Source organism: Physeter macrocephalus, chromosome 6 (assembly GCF_002837175.3).
Source record: "Physeter macrocephalus isolate SW-GA chromosome 6, ASM283717v5, whole genome shotgun sequence".
In the NCBI taxonomy this organism is placed as follows: Eukaryota; Metazoa; Chordata; class Mammalia; order Artiodactyla; family Physeteridae; genus Physeter; species Physeter macrocephalus.
Window position 1 is genome coordinate 51,731,260 of NC_041219.1, and position 24,392 is coordinate 51,755,651.

Below are 24,392 nucleotides of genomic sequence, written 5' to 3' on the forward strand. Positions count from 1 at the left end.
GGTGGATGGGTGGATGGGTGGATGGATGGATGGATGGGTGGATGGATGGATGGGTGGATGGATGGATGGATGGATGGATGGATGGGTGGATGGATGGGTGGATGGATGGATGGATGGATGGATGGATGGATGGATGGATGGATGGATGGATGGATGGATGGATGGATGGATGGATGGATGGATGGATGGATGGATGGATGGATGGATGGATGGATGGATGGATGGATGGATGGATGGATGGATGGATGGATGGATGGATGGATGGATGGATGGATGGATGGATGGATGGATGGATGGATGGATGGATGGATGGATGGGTGGATGGATGGATGGGTGGATGGATGGATGGATGGATGGATGGATGGGTGGATGGATGGGTGGATGGATGGATGGATGGATGGATGGATGGATGGATGGGTGGCTGGATGGATGGGTGGATGGATGGATGGATGGATGGATGAGTGGGTGGGTCGGTAGATGGATGGGTAAATGGATGGACAAACGGAGGGATAGATAGCTGACAGTCAACATCACCAGAAATTGCCCAGAGCTCATTACGACCCTGCTGAGTTCTAAGCCTCCTCTTACCTGGTAGGCAGGCCATAAACACTCCCAAGTAACTGCTCACTCACCTCCGAGAACTCACTCTGAGAGTCGATCACCAGCGCCCTGAGATGTGTTCCCACCCACCCACCCATCACACACAGTTGCCCACACAGTGGAGGTGACAGCCCCTGGGGACCGGCTGTCAGCCCCTGGCCTGGGTTCTGCACAGACCTCAGCGATCCATCACCCTCTCGGTCACCCACCCCACACCAGTCGACCAACTCCTGAGCTGTGCCCCTAACCCAGGTTCAGCTCCTCCCCCCAAAAGCTCCTTGCGTGACGGCTGTCGCTGCAGAACTTACTCACCCCCCTTGTGTAGTTTCACCCTGCCTTCAGCTCACCCATGCAGCCCCTCGGCCAGACGTGGGAACAGTGAGCCTTCCCTCAAGGAGCTCACAGGTAGAGGAGCAAGTCGAGACTGCACCAGGAGCTGTGGACCCCAGAGAAGAGGCCCCTCACCCAGGAGAGGGAGGGAGGAGTCCAGAAGGCTGCCTGGAGGAGGTGCCTCTTCACTGAGCCATCAGAAATGAGTGGGAAAGCATCTAGTGTTTCACCATTGAGTGTGATGTTCCCTGTTGGGTTTTCGTAGATGTTCAAGTTGAAGAGGTTCCCCTCTATTCCTATTTTGCTGAGAATTGTTGTCAGGAATGGGTATGGTATTTTATCAAATGCTTTTTTTGCATCTATTGTATATAATCGTGTGATTTTTGTTCTTTAGCTTGTTGATGTGATGGGTTACATTAATTGCTTTTGTGTGTGTGTGTGTGGTACGCGGGCCTCTCACTGCCGTGGCCCCTCCCGTCGCGGAGCACAGGCTCCGGACGCGCAGGCCCAGCGGCCATGGCCCACGGGCCCAGCCGCTCCGCGGCACGCGGGATCCCCCCGGACCGGGGCACGAACCCGCGCCCCCTGCATCGGCAGGCGGACTCCCAACCACTGCGCCACCAGGGAAGCCCCCATTAATTGCTTTTTTAATGTTGAGCCAACATTGCATACCTGAAACAAATCCCACTTGTTCATAGTCCTAGTGTATTCTTTTTATACACCGTTGGATTCAACTTGCTAACGTTTTGTTGAGAATTTTTGCATCTTATGTTCATGGGACATATTGGCCTATAGTTTCCTTTTCTTGTAATTAATATCTTTGTCTTGGTATTAGAGCGATGCAGCTTCATAGAATGAGTTACGAGATGTTCCCTCTGTTTCTATTTTCTGGAACAGCTTGTAGAGAATTGGTATAATTTCTCCCTTCAGTGTTGGGTAGAATCCACCAGTGAAGCCATCTAGGTCTGGTGCTCTCTGTTTGGGAAGGCTATTAATTGTTCATTCGACTTCTTTAATAGGGATTTAATTTGCTCTTCTTTTTCTGGTTTCCTAAAGTGAGAGCTTGATTATCGGTTCCATATTTTTCTTCTTTTCTAATGTATGCATTCTTCTGTAAATTTCCCTGTAAGCACTACTTTCACTGCATCCTAGCAATTTTGACAACTTATATTTTCATTTTCATTTCATTCATAATATTTTTCTATTTCTTTTGAGATTTTTCTTTGACTTGTGCATTGTTTCTTCTCCAGATATTTTGGAACCATCCAGCTATCTTTCTCTTATTGATTTCTAGTTTAATTCCACTGCGGTCTGAGAGCATACGTTATCTGATTACTAGGCTTTTGAACTTGTTAAGGTGTGTTTTATGGCCCAGAATGTGGTCTATCTTGGTGAACGTTCCATGTGAGCTTGAGAAGAATATGTATCCTGCTTTGTTGGATGGAGCGGTCTGTAGGTGTCAATTAGGTGCAGTTGATGGATGGTGCCGTTGAGTTCAGCTCTGTCTTTATAATTGTCTGCCTGCTGGAGCTGCCCACTGCTAACAGGAGTCCAATGTCCTACCATCACATTTGTGGATTTGGCCATTTCTCCTTGCAGTTCTATTGATTTTTGCCACACCGTTTTGATGCTCTGTTGTTGGGTGCAGACACATCTGCATTTGCCCAGACGGTCAGGGTGGACAAAGAGGGGAGAGCAAAGGCCCAGGGAGTCTGTCTGGGAGGTCAGGGAGAAGGGGCCGGACAGAGGGAAGGGAGGCGAGGTCCAGGCCAGTTTGGCAAACCCCGCGAGGGGTGCCTAGACTTCCCTTCCCCAGGAAGCACGCACAGCACGTGCTGTGGGGCTCAGGCCCCTGGGGAGTCTCGGCAGACAGACGCTGGGCGGTCCTGGGCCTCCCACATCCAGGTGTCCCCCCTTTGCGTGGCCCCGTCCCTGTGAGTGTGGGCAGGACCCATGACTTGCTTCTGAGCAGGAGCACGTGATACGAGTGAGGGTGCCCATGACCACGCGCGTGTGACTTCCTCACGCGGGACGGTAACCCCGTCTTGATGGATCAGGGGGCAAAGCAGCCGCATTAGGACCACAGCGCACCAGGACCCAAGGGTGGCCTCTCGCCAACAGCCAGCAGGAAGGGAAGCCACAGTCCTACAACCAAACAAGAAGCTGGACGGTGTCAACCGCTTGCCTGCGCGTGAAGCACTGCGGCCGCGCAGGCCCCGAGCCGAGAGCCCAGCCGTGCCGACCTCTTCCCGCACAAACTGTGGATGACAATACAAGTGTGGGGTCCGAGCTGGGGTGGTTTGCGCCACAGCAGGGGACAATAGCACGACAGCTGGCACAGCTGGCCCCCAGGCCGGGGCTCTAATGCCCAGGAGCCCAGGGGACGACATCACCAGTGGCACCGTGCCCACAGCACCGAGGGCCGAGCTCGGTTCTGAGACCTCTTGGGAAGGAAGTGGGTCAGGACCATCCTCGTGAGCGGAGCGACAGGCGTGGGTGGGCAGCAGGGCCAGTGGGGGTCCCGCGAGGCTGGGGTGCATGGCCCCCGCCCCGGCCGGCCAGTGGCTCCAGCTCCAGGCTCCCAGTCCAGTTTCCTGGGGACGGTCAGTATAAGTGAAAAAGCAAACGGCACCGGTAACGAGCTGTAATGACAACGGACCCGGGAACTGGGCAGTGTTGGAGAGGGGCGGTGCCTTGCAGCCCCGGTATTAATACTCATAATGCACACGGTTTGGTGAGAATTACCATGTTTTTCACGTGCCTTCAAACTTTTATTTTCCCTCCACAGTCTCCAAGTTTCTCCAGCCCCATTGCTGATTAGTTCCAGCTAAATCTGCCTTTTCTCATCAAAAGAAAAGATCATGCATTTTATTTTCAATTAACTTTCAGGAATCTATCAGGAGAAATCCAGCTGAACCTCATCATTCAGAGTTCAATTTCTCAAAATGCCAGGAGCTGCCAGGGACAACCAAGGGTGGGCCCGGCCTCCTGCCCACCTGCCCAGGTCAGCCGAGGGGGCCGCACCAACCCCACTGTCTGCGTCGGGGCTGCTGTGTGCACAGGAGGGTGGAGGAGGGTCCCCATCACCACGTCTAACCAAGGTCCACAAGGCGCGCGTGGACCTCCCTGGCAGGACACGGGCCCTGGCCGCCCACACGGGAGGGCCAGCTCTCAGAACGCAGGCGGGGCCGCCAGGCAGGTCTGTGGCCTCCCAGCCCCCCAGCAAGACTGGAAGCAAAGCAGTCTGAGGGGCCAGCGGTCCCGTGGCTCCTGACCCCGCGTCCCAGGGGCATCCGATGGGGGCCTGCGGTGGGCTGTTGCTTCCCGTGGCCTGTCCCCGGGTCCCTCTGGACAAGACCTTCCCTGTGCCCCGGGTCCCCTCTGACCTTGCACCTGCGCTCAGCGTGGCCACAGAAGACTGACCGGCTCTCAGAGGCCTCCGTGTGCACCCCGCGGGTGCAGCCGCCCTGGGCACCCCAAGCCCCTGCCCTTTAGAGCCGTAGCCCCTGGGGCTTCACATAACTCGGATGACGTCACCCCACTGGGTGACATCCCAGTCCTTGGAGCTCAGGCGCCCAGCACCTCCCCCTCCTCATCTGCCCCAGCCCCACAGCCCCTTGCCGGGTGCCCAGGTCTCTGCATTTGCCTGACCTCCACCCAGGACTGGCCATGTAACATGCAGAGCCTGCAAGACAGAAAGGACCCTTGTTCAGAAAGAACAAAGGCTTCGGGACGCCTGCCCCGCCCCGACCCGTGTGTCCGCTGAGCCCCGGTGCCCGGGAAGCCCATGGGGCAGGACTGTGTCCACAGCCCGATGCCTCAGACCGGCTTCCTCTGCAGCTCAGTCCAGCCACGTCACGGCCTCCGCTTCACCCGACATGCACAACTGTCCGGCCGGCACAGTGGCCCACCTGCCTGTCCAGGTGGCCTTCCCGCCCTGCTGGGCCTCTCTGAGGGGTCTCCCCACCCATCCCAGCCCCTCCGCCCCCCTTGACCTGGTCCATTTCCTGACCCCTCCCTGCCGTGCACCCAGGAGCGCCCCGTCCTCGGCGGCGCTATGAGACACCTCCTCCAGGCAGCCTGCCCAGCGTACCTGTGACTCCTCACCCTTGTTCTGGGCGCTGCCCAGCTCCTGCCTGGGTGGGGGGGTGGCGGATCAGCAGGCTGTCACCCATCTCTTGTCCGACACAGAGCCTGGCACACACCAGGTCCCAGGAAACATCTGTGGACCCAGGCAGACGCAGGAAGGAAGGCCCTAGGGAATGAACAGCGCTGAGGAGGGGAGGGGAGGCAGCCAGGAAGCTCAAGAAAGAGCCAGAGGTGGAGGCTGAAGGGAGAAGGGAGGCAAAGCTAGGGGGCCAGTGAGGCCGGGCCGGGGGACTGCGCCAGGGGCCCCTGCCGGGCACGCAGCCCAGGGGTCTGCGAAGGGACATGGGGAGGGCCTGGCTGGCGGGCAGGAGTGGAGGGGCGGCTGGGTGGTGCCCAGCGGGGCTGCTGACGCCCAGCAGCGCGCGACCGGGGACGTGCAGTGAGGTCTGTCTCTGGGGGAAGGACAGAGGAGGCCTGGTAGCGGGTCTGGGGGAACCACGGCGGGGCCCCTCGCGCCCGCAAGCCAGACGCGACTCCCTCCCCGGAGGCCACGGGCCCCCCAGGGCCCCCTCCTCCCAGCGCTGTCCACAGAGCCCGTCCGTCTTCCCCCGCGGAGCCCTCCTGGCCAGGCGTCCCTGCAGGCGGCAGGTGTGGGGCTCGCAGCCCTGTGGGGAGGCCCCGGTGGGGGAGGACCTGCTCAGGGGGCACCCGGGGCCTGGGGCACGGGCGCGTGTCAGGCTCCCAACCGGGGTGGGGAGCCGAGCAGGGAACCAGCAGCTGCTCGCCAGCGCAGGGCGCCGGGGCCCCGGGTCCACAGCAGCCCCCAGCCCCGGGGAGCCCAGCCCCGGGGAGCCCAGCCCCGGCGGGCGCACCCACGGCTCGGAGCACCTTCCCGGCTCCGGCCTGTTTAATGTGCACAGAGGCCGCGATTCGCCGGGTGAGCCAGCGAAGTCGGAGCATCTGCTACGTATAAGTTAAAACAAATCTGCTGTTTCTCTAAGGACGCCCGGCTGTCATAGGCACGGCCAGCACGTCATATACTGTGGTTTATGTGCAGAAAGCTTCACACCGAGCGCAGAATCGGCAACAAGCACGAGGAAGACGCCACTGCCCGGGAGCCACGGGCCGGGCTGCCCCTCAGCAGCGGTGCCAACTGGGCGCAGGGGCCCGTCCTGCAGTGCCCACCCCAGGGCGCAGCCTCAGCCCTGCCGACAGGCAGAGCAGAAGCCCAGACGCCAAGCTCAAGTTCACTCACAGACACACACACACACACACACGGCCTCGCCACACACACAGTCAACACTGGTGTGCGTATATATTTATGTTTATACGTGACTATAATTTATTCATCAAACCACCACTTAAAGGCCAGAAATGCAGTCCTCGAGGGAGACAAAGGTTCCGGCAGCTTCTCCTGCTGAGCCGAGGGCGGCGCGGAGGTGCCTCACTCCCAGCTTGGCTCTGGGGGCTGAGCGGTCAGCACGGACCGGCCTGTCCACAGACCTTGTCCGTCACCCGACAGAGACCCCACGCCCACCGCAGGGACAGGTCGCGGAGGCTGGGGGTCACAGAGCCAGCGTGGAGGCGGAGGGGCAGCGGGGGGGGGGAGGGCGGGGGCGCACAGAGCGGGGGGGGGGGGGGGGGGGGGGGGGGGGGGGGGAGGGGGGGGCGCCACTTTCCCACTTGGGCTGGTTTATTAATACCGGCAGGAGGGCCTGGGCCTCCTGCCCACGCCAGCCCCTCCCCCGGCCCAGGGCCCTTCGCACAGGGTCCCCCCACCACCCTGGACGTAGCCACAGACCTCGGACCTCTGTCTCCCTCCACCCCGGGGGGCCTCTTCTGGTCTAGCAGGCGGAGGGAGGCGTGTGGGCCTGGAGCGTCTGGGGCTTCAGGCTGGGCGCTGGTACCACAAGAGACCCTCTTCATGTGCAACAGGAGAAGTACTGTAGTGAAAGAAGGTAGCAGAACCCCGTTAAAAGTGACAAGAAGAACATTTTAAGCGCATGAGGGCCCCGTGTCTGTCCACACCAGCCAGCAGGCAGCCAGGGGCCGGGGCAGCGCTTCCTGCTTGGGGCTTGAAGCATCACTCTGTGTCCTGGGAACGGGAGCCCAGCCCTCCCAGGCGCCTGGTCGCAGTCCGATGGACTTCCCAGGGAGCCTCTCTCTCTGTAGTTTCTCCCCAAATCTGCAGCAGAGAGCCAAGTCCCCCGCCAAGCTTGACAAATCACCACTAGTGTCTCGGGGGGCCACAGATGGAGTCTCAGAGCACTGATGAATTTTTAATTTTCATTATCTTTGTGTATATTGCTTCTTAAGACCAAAGAAAATAACTCCACCAGGATATCAGAGCACTTATTTTTAAATACAAGTCTCGCGTGTGAACTGGCGGAGATAACCATGAAATTGTGCCCACGCTGAGCGTGTTTTGACCACACGACAGCCGAGTTTGTTTTTATTGAAATGATGCATTTTTAAAGCGAACGTCTGGGTTATAAACAGCTGGGATGGGAGAGCGGAGGAGGCAACACGATGCGCCCCGAGGAGCCCCCCCGCCCCCGCGTCAGCCCAGGCCCCTCCGGGCCATCCCGGTGTCCCCCGACCCGAGGCCCATTCCCCGCAGCCCCTGCTGCCCAGCCATCCAGGGCAGCACACCTGCCCGCTCGGCACCCCCGTGCTTTTTTATACGGAGACCAGGCGCGGCTGCGCGGCAGCCTTCAGGGGACCCCAGGCTGGGCCCCGCCAGCTTCGTTTGGAGGGACCCTCTCAGCCACCTGGCTCTGGACACACTCCCAGGGATCCGGGTCTCCGCACTCAGTTCCCACAAATGCAGGCAAGTCCCCTCTTTGACACAAACAGCGGCAAACCCTGCTCATTCTTCCCCGCTTTGCTGTTTACACTTTATTTTGAAGATTTTCCGCATCAGTGTATAAAGCTCTTCCTCACTCTTTGCAACAGCTGCCGAGGACTCCACCACGTGGTGCGTCTCCGGTGATCTTGGCAGTCCCCTGTGGATAGACATTTAGGTGGTTTCTAACCTCTTGCGTTTACCAAAATGCTGCCACCTGACAGAGTCACGTCACACGGGTGAGAATATATCTGCAGGATAAATGCTCAGAGGTGGAACCACTGGGTCAAAGGGCGTTAGTCTGATGACCGGTGCGGACTCCTCCCCAGGGGTATCAGCTCAGCCACTCACCGACCAGCAGCGTCTGAGAAGGCTCATCCCCCTCCCTTGGACATTTCCTGTGGTTTTGTTTCTTTGCCAACCTGACAATTTAAAAATGGCCTCTACGGTGCAGTTTTAATTTGCATTGCTATTACTCTGAGTGAAATGAAGCATTTTTTAATATGTTTAGAACCGTTTGTGTTCACTTTTCTGGGAAATGAGTCTGTTGTTTGCCCATTTTTTTCTATCCTGTTGGTGGTCTTTTTAAAACTGATTTGTAGAACTTTTATTTCTTAAGGAAATGAGCCCTCTTTCTGTGGTTTGAGTTACAAATATTCTTCCGAATTGGTCTTTTGACCTTGTGAGTGATGGGATATTTTTGACCATGCCCGCACAAATTTTTTAATTTTACATTGTTAAATATGTTGATATTTCTTTTATGGTTTCTGGAGGTTGTGTCATATTTTAAAAGATCATCTTCACTCCGTGGTAATAAATAGTCACTCCACGATTTTTTCTGGAATTTTAATCATTTCATTTTGACCGATTTGAGATTTACCTGCTCTAAAGAAACCAACTGTGGCTTTAAAAGGTAATGTTTCTATCACATAACAAAGTCGTCAGGCCTGGTAGTGTCGACAAAAAAATTAATCAGTCTAGGGCTTCCCTGGTGGTGCAGTGGATAAGAATCCGCCTGCCAACGCAGGGGACGCAGGTTCGATCCCTGGTCCAGGAAGATCCCACATGCCGCGGAGCAACTAAGCCCGCTTTGTTGGATGGAGCGGTCTGTAGGTGTCAATTAGGTGCAGTTGATGGATGGTGCCGTTGAGTTCAGCTCTGTCTTTATAATTGTCTGCCTGCTGGAGCTGCCCACTGCTAACAGGAGTCCAATGTCCTACCATCACATTTGTGGATTTGGCCATTTCTCCTTGCAGTTCTATTGATTTTTGCCACACCGTTTTGATGCTCTGTTGTTGGGTGCAGACACATCTGCATTTGCCCAGACGGTCAGGGTGGACAAAGAGGGGAGAGCAAAGGCCCAGGGAGTCTGTCTGGGAGGTCAGGGAGAAGGGGCCGGACAGAGGGAAGGGAGGCGAGGTCCAGGCCAGTTTGGCAAACCCCGCGAGGGGTGCCTAGACTTCCCTTCCCCAGGAAGCACGCACAGCACGTGCTGTGGGGCTCAGGCCCCTGGGGAGTCTCGGCAGACAGACGCTGGGCGGTCCTGGGCCTCCCACATCCAGGTGTCCCCCCTTTGCGTGGCCCCGTCCCTGTGAGTGTGGGCAGGACCCATGACTTGCTTCTGAGCAGGAGCACGTGATACGAGTGAGGGTGCCCATGACCACGCGCGTGTGACTTCCTCACGCGGGACGGTAACCCCGTCTTGATGGATCAGGGGGCAAAGCAGCCGCATTAGGACCACAGCGCACCAGGACCCAAGGGTGGCCTCTCGCCAACAGCCAGCAGGAAGGGAAGCCACAGTCCTACAACCAAACAAGAAGCTGGACGGTGCCAACCGCTTGCCTGCGCGTGAAGCACTGCGGCCGCGCAGGCCCCGAGCCGAGAGCCCAGCCGTGCCGACCTCTTCCCGCACAAACTGTGGATGACAATACAAGTGTGGGGTCCGAGCTGGGGTGGTTTGCGCCACAGCAGGGGACAATAGCACGACAGCTGGCACAGCTGGCCCCCAGGCCGGGGCTCTAATGCCCAGGAGCCCAGGGGACGACATCACCAGTGGCACCGTGCCCACAGCACCGAGGGCCGAGCTCGGTTCTGAGACCTCTTGGGAAGGAAGTGGGTCAGGACCATCCTCGTGAGCGGAGCGACAGGCGTGGGTGGGCAGCAGGGCCAGTGGGGGTCCCGCGAGGCTGGGGTGCATGGCCCCCGCCCCGGCCGGCCAGTGGCTCCAGCTCCAGGCTCCCAGTCCAGTTTCCTGGGGACGGTCAGTATAAGTGAAAAAGCAAACGGCACCGGTAACGAGCTGTAATGACAACGGACCCGGGAACTGGGCAGTGTTGGAGAGGGGCGGTGCCTTGCAGCCCCGGTATTAATACTCATAATGCACACGGTTTGGTGAGAATTACCATGTTTTTCACGTGCCTTCAAACTTTTATTTTCCCTCCACAGTCTCCAAGTTTCTCCAGCCCCATTGCTGATTAGTTCCAGCTAAATCTGCCTTTTCTCATCAAAAGAAAAGATCATGCATTTTATTTTCAATTAACTTTCAGGAATCTATCAGGAGAAATCCAGCTGAACCTCATCATTCAGAGTTCAATTTCTCAAAATGCCAGGAGCTGCCAGGGACAACCAAGGGTGGGCCCGGCCTCCTGCCCACCTGCCCAGGTCAGCCGAGGGGGCCGCACCAACCCCACTGTCTGCGTCGGGGCTGCTGTGTGCACAGGAGGGTGGAGGAGGGTCCCCATCACCACGTCTAACCAGGGTCCACAAGGCGCGCGTGGACCTCCCTGGCAGGACACGGGCCCTGGCCGCCCACACGGGAGGGCCAGCTCTCAGAACGCAGGCGGGGCCGCCAGGCAGGTCTGTGGCCTCCCAGCCCCCCAGCAAGACTGGAAGCAAAGCAGTCTGAGGGGCCAGCGGTCCCGTGGCTCCTGACCCCGCGTCCCAGGGGCATCCGATGGGGGCCTGCGGTGGGCTGTTGCTTCCCGTGGCCTGTCCCCGGGTCCCTCTGGACAAGACCTTCCCTGTGCCCCGGGTCCCCTCTGACCTTGCACCTGCGCTCAGCGTGGCCACAGAAGACTGACCGGCTCTCAGAGGCCTCCGTGTGCACCCCGCGGGTGCAGCCGCCCTGGGCACCCCAAGCCCCTGCCCTTTAGAGCCGTAGCCCCTGGGGCTTCACATAACTCGGATGACGTCACCCCACTGGGTGACATCCCAGTCCTTGGAGCTCAGGCGCCCAGCACCTCCCCCTCCTCATCTGCCCCAGCCCCACAGCCCCTTGCCGGGTGCCCAGGTCTCTGCATTTGCCTGACCTCCACCCAGGACTGGCCATGTAACATGCAGAGCCTGCAAGACAGAAAGGACCCTTGTTCAGAAAGAACAAAGGCTTCGGGACGCCTGCCCCGCCCCGACCCGTGTGTCCGCTGAGCCCCGGTGCCCGGGAAGCCCATGGGGCAGGACTGTGTCCGCAGCCCGATGCCTCAGACCGGCTTCCTCTGCAGCTCAGTCCAGCCACGTCACGGCCTCCGCTTCACCCGACATGCACAACTGTCCGGCCGGCACAGTGGCCCACCTGCCTGTCCAGGTGGCCTTCCCGCCCTGCTGGGCCTCTCTGAGGGGTCTCCCCACCCATCCCAGCCCCTCCGCCCCCCTTGACCTGGTCCATTTCCTGACCCCTCCCTGCCGTGCACCCAGGAGCGCCCCGTCCTCGGCGGCGCTATGAGACACCTCCTCCAGGCAGCCTGCCCAGCGTACCTGTGACTCCTCACCCTTGTTCTGGGCGCTGCCCAGCTCCTGCCTGGGTGGGGGGGTGGCGGATCAGCAGGCTGTCACCCATCTCTTGTCCGACACAGAGCCTGGCACACACCAGGTCCCAGGAAACATCTGTGGACCCAGGCAGACGCAGGAAGGAAGGCCCTAGGGAATGAACAGCGCTGAGGAGGGGAGGGGAGGCAGCCAGGAAGCTCAAGAAAGAGCCAGAGGTGGAGGCTGAAGGGAGAAGGGAGGCAAAGCTAGGGGGCCAGTGAGGCCGGGCCGGGGGACTGCGCCAGGGGCCCCTGCCGGGCACGCAGCCCAGGGGTCTGCGAAGGGACATGGGGAGGGCCTGGCTGGCGGGCAGGAGTGGAGGGGCGGCTGGGTGGTGCCCAGCGGGGCTGCTGACGCCCAGCAGCGCGCGACCGGGGACGTGCAGTGAGGTCTGTCTCTGGGGGAAGGACAGAGGAGGCCTGGTAGCGGGTCTGGGGGAACCACGGCGGGGCCCCTCGCGCCCGCAAGCCAGACGCGACTCCCTCCCCGGAGGCCACGGGCCCCCCAGGGCCCCCTCCTCCCAGCGCTGTCCACAGAGCCCGTCCGTCTTCCCCCGCGGAGCCCTCCTGGCCAGGCGTCCCTGCAGGCGGCAGGTGTGGGGCTCGCAGCCCTGTGGGGAGGCCCCGGTGGGGGAGGACCTGCTCAGGGGGCACCCGGGGCCTGGGGCACGGGCGCGTGTCAGGCTCCCAACCGGGGTGGGGAGCCGAGCAGGGAACCAGCAGCTGCTCGCCAGCGCAGGGCGCCGGGGCCCCGGGTCCACAGCAGCCCCCAGCCCCGGGGAGCCCAGCCCCGGCGGGCGCACCCACGGCTCGGAGCACCTTCCCGGCTCCGGCCTGTTTAATGTGCACAGAGGCCGCGATTCGCCGGGTGAGCCAGCGAAGTCGGAGCATCTGCTACGTATAAGTTAAAACAAATCTGCTGTTTCTCTAAGGACGCCCGGCTGTCATAGGCACGGCCAGCACGTCATATACTGTGGTTTATGTGCAGAAAGCTTCACACCGAGCGCAGAATCGGCAACAAGCACGAGGAAGACGCCACTGCCCGGGAGCCACGGGCCGGGCTGCCCCTCAGCAGCGGTGCCAACTGGGCGCAGGGGCCCGTCCTGCAGTGCCCACCCCAGGGCGCAGCCTCAGCCCTGCCGACAGGCAGAGCAGAAGCCCACACGCCAAGCTCAAGTTCACTCACAGACACACACACACACACACACACGGCCTCGCCACACACACAGTCAACACTGGTGTGCGTATATATTTATGTTTATACGTGACTATAATTTATTCATCAAACCACCACTTAAAGGCCAGAAATGCAGTCCTCGAGGGAGACAAAGGTTCCGGCAGCTTCTCCTGCTGAGCCGAGGGCGGCGCGGAGGTGCCTCACTCCCAGCTTGACTCTGGGGGCTGAGCGGTCAGCACGGACCGGCCTGTCCACAGACCTTGTCCGTCACCCGACAGAGACCCCACGCCCACCGCAGGGACAGGTCGCGGAGGCTGGGGGTCACAGAGCCAGCGTGGAGGCGGAGGGGCAGCGGGGGGGGGGAGGGGGGGGCGCCACTTTCCCACTTGGGCTGGTTTATTAATACCGGCAGGAGGGCCTGGGCCTCCTGCCCACGCCAGCCCCTCCCCCGGCCCAGGGCCCTTCGCACAGGGTCCCCCCACCACCCTGGACGTAGCCACAGACCTCGGACCTCTGTCTCCCTCCACCCCGGGGGGCCTCTTCTGGTCTAGCAGGCGGAGGGAGGCGTGTGGGCCTGGAGCGTCTGGGGCTTCAGGCTGGGCGCTGGTACCACAAGAGACCCTCTTCATGTGCAACAGGAGAAGTACTGTAGTGAAAGAAGGTAGCAGAACCCCGTTAAAAGTGACAAGAAGAACATTTTAAGCGCATGAGGGCCCCGTGTCTGTCCACACCAGCCAGCAGGCAGCCAGGGGCCGGGGCAGCGCTTCCTGCTTGGGGCTTGAAGCATCACTCTGTGTCCTGGGAACGGGAGCCCAGCCCTCCCAGGCGCCTGGTCGCAGTCCGATGGACTTCCCAGGGAGCCTCTCTCTCTGTAGTTTCTCCCCAAATCTGCAGCAGAGAGCCAAGTCCCCCGCCAAGCTTGACAAATCACCACTAGTGTCTCGGGGGGCCACAGATGGAGTCTCAGAGCACTGATGAATTTTTAATTTTCATTATCTTTGTGTATATTGCTTCTTAAGACCAAAGAAAATAACTCCACCAGGATATCAGAGCACTTATTTTTAAATACAAGTCTCGCGTGTGAACTGGCGGAGATAACCATGAAATTGTGCCCACGCTGAGCGTGTTTTGACCACACGACAGCCGAGTTTGTTTTTATTGAAATGATGCATTTTTAAAGCGAACGTCTGGGTTATAAACAGCTGGGATGGGAGAGCGGAGGAGGCAACACGATGCGCCCCGAGGAGCCCCCCCGCCCCCGCGTCAGCCCAGGCCCCTCCGGGCCATCCCGGTGTCCCCCGACCCGAGGCCCATTCCCCGCAGCCCCTGCTGCCCAGCCATCCAGGGCAGCACACCTGCCCGCTCGGCACCCCCGTGCTTTTTTATACGGAGACCAGGCGCGGCTGCGCGGCAGCCTTCAGGGGACCCCAGGCTGGGCCCCGCCAGCTTCGTTTGGAGGGACCCTCTCAGCCACCTGGCTCTGGACACACTCCCAGGGATCCGGGTCTCCGCACTCAGTTCCCACAAATGCAGGCAAGTCCCCTCTTTGACACAAACAGCGGCAAACCCTGCTCATTCTTCCCCGCTTTGCTGTTTACACTTTATTTTGAAGATTTTCCGCATCAGTGTATAAAGCTCTTCCTCACTCTTTGCAACAGCTGCCGAGGACTCCACCACGTGGTGCGTCTCCGGTGATCTTGGCAGTCCCCTGTGGATAGACATTTAGGTGGTTTCTAACCTCTTGCGTTTACCAAAATGCTGCCACCTGACAGAGTCACGTCACACGGGTGAGAATATATCTGCAGGATAAATGCTCAGAGGTGGAACCACTGGGTCAAAGGGCGTTAGTCTGATGACCGGTGCGGACTCCTCCCCAGGGGTATCAGCTCAGCCACTCACCGACCAGCAGCGTCTGAGAAGGCTCATCCCCCTCCCTTGGACATTTCCTGTGGTTTTGTTTCTTTGCCAACCTGACAATTTAAAAATGGCCTCTACGGTGCAGTTTTAATTTGCATTGCTATTACTCTGAGTGAAATGAAGCATTTTTTAATATGTTTAGAACCGTTTGTGTTCACTTTTCTGGGAAATGAGTCTGTTGTTTGCCCATTTTTTTCTATCCTGTTGGTGGTCTTTTTAAAACTGATTTGTAGAACTTTTATTTCTTAAGGAAATGAGCCCTCTTTCTGTGGTTTGAGTTACAAATATTCTTCCGAATTGGTCTTTTGACCTTGTGAGTGATGGGATATTTTTGACCATGCCCGCACAAATTTTTTAATTTTACATTGTTAAATATGTTGATATTTCTTTTATGGTTTCTGGAGGTTGTGTCATATTTTAAAAGATCATCTTCACTCCGTGGTAATAAATAGTCACTCCACGATTTTTTCTGGAATTTTAATCATTTCATTTTGACCGATTTGAGATTTACCTGCTCTAAAGAAACCAACTGTGGCTTTAAAAGGTAATGTTTCTATCACATAACAAAGTCGTCAGGCCTGGTAGTGTCGACAAAAAAATTAATCAGTCTAGGGCTTCCCTGGTGGTGCAGTGGATAAGAATCCGCCTGCCAACGCAGGGGACGCAGGTTCGATCCCTGGTCGGGGAACTAAGATCCCACATGCCGCGGGGCAACTGAGCCAGCACGCCACAACTACTGAGCTCGCACGCCACAACAAGAGAGCCCGCACGCCACAACTGCAGAGCCCACGCAACCTGGAGCTCGCGCGCTGCAACTAGAGAGAAGCCTGCTCATCACCGCGAAGAGCCCCGCACGCCGCAACAGAAAGATCCCGCCTGCCTCAATGAAGATCCTGTGCACCGCAACTAAGACACAATGCAGCCAAAATAAAATTAAATTAAAAGCAAATAAATTAAAAAAGAAAAATTAATCGGTCGATCTACAAAAGAAATGGAACGTTTTATTCGAGCCAAATTTGAGGATTATAACCTGGGGAAGAGCATCTCAGAAAGCTCTGAGAACTGTTCCACCCACTAGAAGTCAAGGCACAGTTATATAAGGTTTTTGAGACAGAGGGCTGTACATCGAATGACGTATTATTGACAATTTACACAATCCAGATCTAAGCGTCATCGTCATCCTGGGCCCTTAGGAGGTCAAGAAGGAAATTTATCTTTAAGGAGTTGTCTTGTTGATGCTGGGAGAATATTGTTCTTTATGGTTGAGCAGGCGTTTCTGCCAGTGGGGAAGGTGTGGCTGATGCATCATGCAGATACACAATGAGCAGTAAGGGGGAGAGAGGGGGCCAAAGGGCAGAAAAAAATTTTTTAATGTTTTTTGTCTTGCCATAAAATATGAATTGTATTTCACAACAGGAAAGCTCTGTGCTTACATCAAAGGTCCAAGCTCCATCGAGCTCGTGGCTCTGCCACTTTCCACACGGTCCAAAATGGCTGCTCCAGTTCCAGCCACCACATCCACATTCCAGCCAGCAGGAGGAAACCCCTCCCACGTGGAGGACATTTCCTGGAAGTGATGCTCCCAGTTACTTCCCATTGATCTTGTCTCCTGGCCTCACCTCACTGCAAGGGAGCTCCCCTGGGGGTCCCAGGAGGGGCCGGGGTCCAAGCAAGGGTGGCAAGGCCTGACCCCACAAGTCTGTGGGGTGCGGGGGTGCGTGGACAGTCTCTCCCCAGCCTGGGGTCAGCCTCTGGTTTGGGGGGAAGGGTTTGGGGGAGACCTCTGCCCCCCCGTCCCGCAAGAAGCCAGACACACCTGGTCCAGGAGTGGGGAGTCTGCCCTACCCGCAGAGCAGGCCTGGAAGGTGAACATGGAGAAGACACGTCCGGGGTGGGGGACCCCTGAGAGGGCTTGTTGGGGGGACGCGAGGATCCCTGTCTGCTTCAGGGAAACCCTGAGTGCCGCCCACAGAACTCAGGAGGGGGCCACACCACATGGTTGGACCCTGCCCGGGGGAACAGGGCCGGGAGACCCAGTCACACGATGAGCACCCTCTACACTGCCTTGGACACGAAACGCCCCAGCGTCGGGCTGTAGTTCTGCCCCTACGCTGGGAGCTGGATGCCGGGGCCACGCAGGCCTGCCACGTGGGGACTCCGGAGGCTCGGGCCCCACCGCTCAGACCATGAGACCCCAGTGTCCCCCAGAGTCCCCAGCCCTGTGGCCTCAAGTCTGCAGGGCCAGGGCCCCGGGCAGCGGGTCACACGGGACTAACTGCAGGTCTCAAGGAGAGGCCGCCGGCCTCCCGCGGGCTGGGCTCCAGCCTGAGGCGCCCCAGCGCCCGTTGGGTCCTTGCCCCCAGCTGCCCTTACAGACCCCCCCTGCGCGCTGAAGCTGCCCTTTCTGCCCAGAGGCCCTCCAAGAAAGAAGGAAGCCACAGACAGGAGCCCCAGGGCCGCCGGGGCTGGATCCAAGAGGGCAGTGGGGCCCAGGAGGTCCCGCTAAGGACACGGGGCGCCCTCAGCCCCGCCTGCCAGGCCCCTGCTGGGGGCACAGCTGGGGCCACGGCACAGCCACGCCCTGGGTGGGGTCGGGCGGCCAGTGGTGGGCCGAGTGAGCTTCCAAGACGGGGGCTCCCTGGGGCTGCCCCAGCCTGGCAGGGGCCCCAGGTACGGGTGAGGAGCTCCCGGGACGCTGACTTCGGTGCTGACACCACAAAGCCCCGGGCGAAGGGGGACAGGCTGGACGCCCGCCCAGTGGGTCCGAGCGGCGGCAAGGGCCAGCTCCAGCGGGGCGAGCAGAGCAGAGCGTGCAGGAGGCCCCACCACGAGCCCGGACACGTCCCGGCAGCCAGGGTGGCGGGGCTCCGTGGAAACCACAGCAGCAGGACTCAGCGCCAGCGGACGCCGTCAGCAGAGCTCAGGCCACGGCAGCCCCTCGCGACCTTCGGCGTGACCGTGACTTGGGGCAGTGGGGGCAGAGGAGGCCCCGGGGTGCGGCTCCAGGCTCTGGGGCAGGAGCTCCGGCGGGAAGACCCCGTTCCTCCGTCCCTCCCTCCCGTCCCTTCTCCGACCACAGCCGGGGGCCTCGCCCGCAGCGACGTGGCCCCAACAGGCCTTCCTCGAGGACCCCAGAACCACAGCAGAGAGAAAGCGTCCGTCAGACACGGGACAAAACTATCAAAGGAAGATGTTTTATTTTCAAGTTTCTATGGAGATGTTACAAACGATGCAGACTGAAAAGAAAAAAAAACATTTAAAAATTTTAAACTACCATTTTAAAATAAAAATATGATTAGGTAAAATAATAAATAATGACATCCCGTGACACTTTTTGAGATGAAGGTGTGTCGCGTGCCTCCGCTGCAGGGACCCTCGCCCCGGCCCCGGCCCGGCCGCCAGGCTGCACGCCCACCCGGCATTCTAATGATGTAGGAATGAAAGGGACACACCGTCCAAATCTTGATTTTATTTTTTAATATAAAAAATGCAATTTTGGAAACCCACCCTACCTTTTCCCCTAACATAATGCTTTACCTCTTAAAAATAAAAATAAAGTACTAATTCTATATACATCACGTGTACCATACAAAAATGTATCCAAAGTTTCTATTGCTACCAAAGTGTTCTAAATTAAAACAAGTTACAGAAAGCCCCTCGTTGTAAACAAAAGATTACAAGTTACAAAATCAAAGAACACAGCCAGAGTCATTTGTACAACAACCAACACATCCTGCTCCCGAAGCAAGTTGAATTTTTATGTGCCTGTATAAAAATGCATATCAATATACTTCTGCAAATTTATCTTTCATTACAAAGCAAATGAATACACTTTCTACAATAAATAATCCGCTGGGAGGCACACCCGTGGGAGGCTGGAGCGGACAGGCGGAGGCTGGCGAGTGGTCGAGGCTGGCGAGGCTGGCGAGGCCCAGAGGAGGCGCCTGCCCCAGCCCTCACGGGGGCGGCGGAGTGTTTTTGGTGATTTGCAAGTGATGCACGCGGCATAAATTTATTCTCCACCTCTTTCCACAAAGTACCATTCAAAATAATGTCATTTTCCTTCTTAAAATACACATTTGTCATTTAAATTTACATCCCATCTATTAAATAAGTGGTACTCTGTGTAAAGAGTATGATTTACAAAATTATTAAACATTCAAAAGTCTTTAAAAAAAAAAAAAAAAAAAAAACCAGCTACAGATCAAAGAAAGTGACGCCGGCAGCGCCCTCTGGAGTGACCTGTGAGGGGCACAGAGCTGCACTCGGGGGACGCGCCCACGCCATTCACAGAGTGCCCAGACGGGGATGATTTCATAGAAAACTGGGAAATAAAACCTCCCCCTCCCTGGGAGAAAGAATTAAACTACACCTAAAAATCAGAATAAGTTAAGTGGGGAACAATATACAGTATGTACAGCGTATCGACACTATGGACAAGGCCCCGGCGCGTCAGTCTATGTCGCTGAGGTCGCTGGCCGGCTCCCCGTGCACGCGGCTCAGGTGGTTCATGGCGCGGTCGAAGGCGATCCTCACCGCCTTCCGGATGCTGGAGTTCCTCCCCTCCATCATCTTCAACTTGTCTATCGTCTCGTCAAGGCCGAGGGGAACCATCTTGGACTTCGGAAGCCACTGCCTTTGAAGGAAGAGAACGGACTGTGAGGCCGCGCAAGTGTCAACCTGCCCCGCGGCCACCGCGCGCACACCCAGCCTCCACGCCGTCGGGCAAATCAGGCCAAGTGGCATCTCGGAAAGCGCCCAAGCACGGAATCAGCGGTCACCTCCTCTCCTCGGCGTCACTTCCCGGGGGGCCGCTGCAGCACTCAGCCGTCCACGCCACGCCTGAGTGGCCACCAAGGGGCACGCACACGCGACAACGGGCACACACGCACACAGACATACGTACGACACATGCACTCATACGGCAAGGAGTGGTGGGCAGGGCCACGGGTCCGGAAGACCCTCTGAGCCACGGGGAACCCAGCAGTGGGGCGCGGCCTGGGTCGGCGGGAGGGAGATAAAGATGGGGGCAGGGGTCAGCAAGACACACAAACCCAATGCAGCCGCACGGGACACCGCAGCCGGCTCCCCACCGAGCAGCCTCGGGCACAGAAAGGGCCACAGCGCAGAGGGCAGAGGAGCCTGGCGCCAGAAGGGCGGGCGGGGGGGCGGTTCCCGCGTGCACTCAGGCCAGGGTTGGACCGCGGCACGTCGGGGGACGAGGCAGGGGCATCCCCTGGCAGAGCACAGGGGTCTGGGAGCCCGCGTGGGGCCCGTCGGGAGCACACGGACCCACACGGGAGGCGGCGGGCACTCACCAGCTCCTCTTGTTGTCGAAGAACAGGACAAGGAAGAGCTTTTCGTCCACCTTGGTCTGCATGTGCTCGCCGACCTTCAGCACGTCCAGCGGCGGGGCCGGGATGGTGACGCCGTTGTGGTGGCCAGGCACACGTGGCATCTTGGGGTCAATGATCTGCCGAGGAGGATACGGGGTCACGGCGGAGCCCTCGCACCCCGTGCCCTGGAGCAGGCCAGGGCCCGACGAGAGGGGGGTCTGAAGGAACTCCGCCCACACCCCGACACCCGCCGTGTGCATCTCCCAGCAGGTGGTCATAGGACGCCTGTCCCAAGGGCCCGGGGACACGGCCGCGCGGTTCGGCGCCCCCGCCCCACTGGCTCCGCGGCTCACCAGGGCCGGGTACGAGGGGTAGCCGCTGCACTTGGCCCACACGACCTTCAGGGGCTCGAGGACAGAGGCCGCAGCGTCCGTTGAAATCCACATGCTGTTCTGACCAACTTCTGAGAAGAGGGAGAGAAGGGAGTCAGAGAGGCAGGGCCCCCGGGACCCAACACGCGCACAGCTGAGGCCGCCCCGGGGCGGCAAGACGGGCCTGCGGGGTGCGCCCGGCCCGGCCTGAGGGCGCGAGAGCCGGGGGGAGGCAGAGGGCCGGCCCAGCGCCCGCCCTCAAGCCGCGACACCGCCTCGCCCTGCACCTCACCCCTCCCCCAGCTCCAAGGCCTCCAGCCCGCGGGTCCCCAGCATCTCCCGCTCCGCGCAAGCCGGCGGCAGGCGTGGACGCACCGGCCGCGATCCGGGCTGCCTTGGCATAGTTCCCGTTCTCGATGCAGGAGATCAGCGCGCTGCGGTCCTCCAGCGTGTGCCTGCGGACCAGGGCGGGCTTGCCCCGGCCGCACGGGGGCGCGCTAAAGCTTCAGGAGGGAAAGAGGGGCCCGTCAGAGCCCAGCCGCGGGCCCTGCACGAGGGGAGGTGGGGAGGGGTCAGGAGGGAAGGGAGACGGCAGGGCCGCGCTGGCCACCTTTTTTTTGGGCCCCACCGTGTGGGATCTTAGTTCCCTGACCAGGGATCAATCCCTGGCCCGGCAGTGAGTCCTAACCACTGGACCACCGGGGAATTCCCAGCCACCATCTTGGTAAAGGCAAGAACTCAGCGGGAAGAAACCAAGTGTAGATGTAACTCGTGCATTCGCAACTCAAGTTAGACTTCTATGGGGTTTGCCTTCCCACTTCTGGTGAAATTCTACAAAGCAGATCACTGTGGAACAGAGACACTGCCCCCGAGGGCGGGCGGCTCGGGGCGGGGCCCACCTGGAGTCGCAGAGCGGGCTGCTGCTGGAGGCGACGCTGGACTCGGAGGCGCAGCGGCGGCGGGGCGCGGCCGTTCTCCCCGGGGCGCCGCCCAGCTCCTGCTCGCCCCTCGCGGCCCCAAAGCCATTGGTGAGACCTGCAACACAGGCGCGCAGGCGGCCCTGAGCTCAGCTCCCGGGGCAGGTGCCCGCGCCACGCCACCGCCCTCACTAAACCGGGGACAACGCCAGACCAACGCGCCCTGCCCACCCCGGCACCCAGCACGCTCAGAACACGGGGACAGGGGCACAGGGGGCACCGAACGGAGATGACGAGCCACGGCGAGGTCAGGACACACTGGTCTCCAGAAGGTGCTCTTAAAAAACAGGCCCCACAAAGGCAAGGAGGGCCTCCCGCGACTCCTCCCTGGACGGCCCACGCCCGCCAACAGAGGCCCCAAGTCTGGGCGGGGGCCCCGGGGGGGGGCGGGGGGGGAGTGAGGGAGGGAGTCCCCGGCTTCTGCGGGACCAGCACGTCCATATCTAAGGAAAACCTTCTTTCAAAACAAAGCACTAGCAGGAACCCCAAAAACGCTCGCGACCTCCTGAAACCCAAGACGAGCGTCTCATTCACACGGGCGCCCCGTGTCCAGACGCCACTGAGACCATCAGCACCAAGGCACACGGGTGAGGACGCGCCACCAGGGGGCCAGAACTCACGGGGGTCCGAACACCCAAGCAGCCCAACAAACCAACAGCTTCACCTCAGCACCTGAGAAGTGTTTTAATAGAGGCAAATCTCAAAGCCAAACCACACATCCTGCCCCTGGAAAGTCTGACGCCAGCAGGAGGCAGGAAGGACACCCCAGGTCAGAAGGTGCCGCGAGCTGCCGGCCTGTGTCCAGCGCCGCCAGGCCCAGCCCAGCCCCTCTGGGTGCGACGGCTGCAGGGGGAGGCGTTTTTTCCCCAGAAAAGAATCCCACTCCTCGTGCTTCAAAATTTTTAAAATCCATTTCTTCAAAAAATTTTTTGTAGTTAGATTACAGGGTTTTCTCACCTGCTTCACGTTACTTTCCTGTAAACAAAGGGAGGTGGTAAACCTAGACAGCCGGCCGCTGGCAAGTACAAACGCAGGAACAGAGCGCGCTCTGCCGCTGCTGAAGAGAACGAAGCCCCCGCCTCCCCTTAAGTGAACCGTCAGACGTCCTGCTCCATCTCCATCAGACCTGACACCACTGGCTACAGGAACAGCTTAGCGTTTTCCGTTTTAAACCTAATTCGTATTTATAGGTAGTACCTGCAGGCAGTGGCGGGTGCTGCACTCATTTTCGGAACTTGGACCAAACCACCTCAGGAAGGCAGGCCCGTGAAACGGAGCGGCTGGGCCAAGGCTGCGGGGCTGAACCACGGCCGCTTCTCGTGGTCCCAGCCCGTGGGGCCCAGGTCCGCCGGGAGGGGCTGCGCTCACACAGGCGCACGCCCAGCACCAGCGCTGCAAGACCCCACCTGTACCCCCCGGGGAGGCCCCAGGACAGCACCCGACACTAGGCCGGGTCCAGACGCACCGTGTGGCGACAGCCCAGGGGTCGAGAACACGCAGGCGCCAAGCTGCTCCAAGCGCAGCCAGCGGGGACGGCCTTCCCCTGCGCCCAACCTCCCGCCGGCAAAGCGGGCTGCCCGTCCGCCTCTCCTGGCAGAGCAGGAAGAGGGGCCCTAGAAGGTGACAGGGAGTCTCACGGCCTGTGACAGGTACCCGGCGCCTGGGAAGAGCTGGGGCGAGCGGTGCATGGGGCCCGCCATCCGCAACCCCCCCCATCCCAAGGCAGGAGGCGGCAGCCAGGAAGGGCAAGAGGAAGGGTAGGGCGCCCGTCACAGGATGCGCGTGGTGAAGGTCAGACAAAGGACGGGCCTCCTGACTGCGGAGAAAGGAGGGGAGACCGGCCCCGGCTCCAGGGCACCGAGCAAGGCTGCACTCATGTCGTCCCCAGGGAGACGGCACGCACATCACCCACATGGCACGCATGGTGACAAGTGACACCAAGGGGAGAAGATCCAGAAGTGGGGAGTCCTCAACTGGGAAACAAGAGGACATGCACGTCTCCATAAGGACTCAGAGCACACACGCCCCCAGGGTGACCAGCGAGTCACATATGGTTTTCCCCGTGTCACCCACTGAGCAGCAGACAAGCCCAAGGGCACGAGGCCGCGTGGCCAGAGCAGGGCAGCCTCCGCAAGCCACCCCACACCACCCAGAGACCTGCAGGGACCTGAAATGACACTCAGTAGGGCAGGGTCACAGGTCTGCACAGAGGTGGGCCCAGAGCCACAGGCAGACACAGGTGCCCCCACAGTGCCTCCGAGAGCCAGGTCAGTGCCCAGTGAAAAGGGCCTTCAGGGACAGGCCAACGCCCCCCAGACGTGAGCTGCACCCCCAGAGCCCCTGGGAATCAGGGCTGACGCCTCAGGTGATAGAGGAGGCACCCCGGAGTCTAAACTCCCTTCTCTGCCCCAAAGGAGGACAGGCCGAGCAGGGAGCCCCGGCCCAGCCGCAGCTCAAGGCCGTCCAGGCGCCCCCGGGTCCTCCTGAAACGCGGGTCGGCAGTGGCTGCAGCAACCTCCATCCTGAACGCCTCGCACCTGCCGGGTGGCAAGAAGCCTCCAGGTGCTCCCACAGGGGTGCCGGGCACCCGAGGTCCACCCCGCCACGCCCTCGCCGGGCCATGAAGACCTCCTGGACGGCAGCCCAGCAAGAGGCACAGCGACAGGAGCAGTTGTGCTCCCTGCCAGCCACACAGTGTGGACGCAAGGGCTCCCCTCACACAACGCAGTGTCAGGGCCAGCGGGCACAGGGACTGCAGCCGGCCTCTCGGAGCAGGGGGCATGCCTGGCATTTTGGTTCCAGGTTTTTATTTTTACTGTTGGCAACGGAATTGCATTTTTTATGTGTTTTTCCACCTTTCGATAAAAACACAGAAGCACATCAAGTAAGATCCCAACACCCTGCTTTTGCCCAGACCGGCTCCAAGAAGACGCAGCATCATGGAAGGCTC

General features: G+C 59.5%; 3 protein-coding genes across 4 annotated transcripts in view; 1 reads left to right on the forward strand and 2 right to left on the reverse strand.

The window, feature by feature from the left end:
* LOC112065888 (uncharacterized) overlaps positions 1-365 on the reverse strand; it is a gene marked incomplete at its 5' end in the record, with an annotated part of 11,490 nt that extends 11,125 nt beyond the window's left edge. Inside the window, one exon of the mRNA XM_024127257.1 lies at positions 38-365. Within this exon, the coding sequence (XP_023983025.1) occupies positions 38-365 (328 nt within the window). The remainder of the gene's footprint in view (positions 1-37) is intronic.
* The window catches only part of LOC102975242 (zinc finger BED domain-containing protein 4), a 475,711-nt gene that overhangs the window by 360,498 nt on the left and 90,821 nt on the right, over positions 1-24,392 (forward strand). The window lies entirely within an intron of this gene.
* BRD1 (bromodomain containing 1) overlaps positions 17,977-24,392 on the reverse strand; it is a 34,805-nt gene continuing 28,389 nt past the window's right edge. For both annotated transcript variants that reach the window (XM_028490730.2, XM_007126766.4), the window contains exons 8-12: positions 21,365-21,500; positions 20,841-20,968; positions 20,448-20,557; positions 20,077-20,231; positions 17,977-19,394 (exon numbers count right to left, since the gene is read on the reverse strand). In XM_028490730.2, the coding sequence (XP_028346531.1) occupies positions 19,211-19,394; positions 20,077-20,231; positions 20,448-20,557; positions 20,841-20,968; positions 21,365-21,500 (713 nt within the window). In that variant the 3' untranslated portion in view covers positions 17,977-19,210. The remainder of the gene's footprint in view (positions 19,395-20,076; positions 20,232-20,447; positions 20,558-20,840; positions 20,969-21,364; positions 21,501-24,392) is intronic.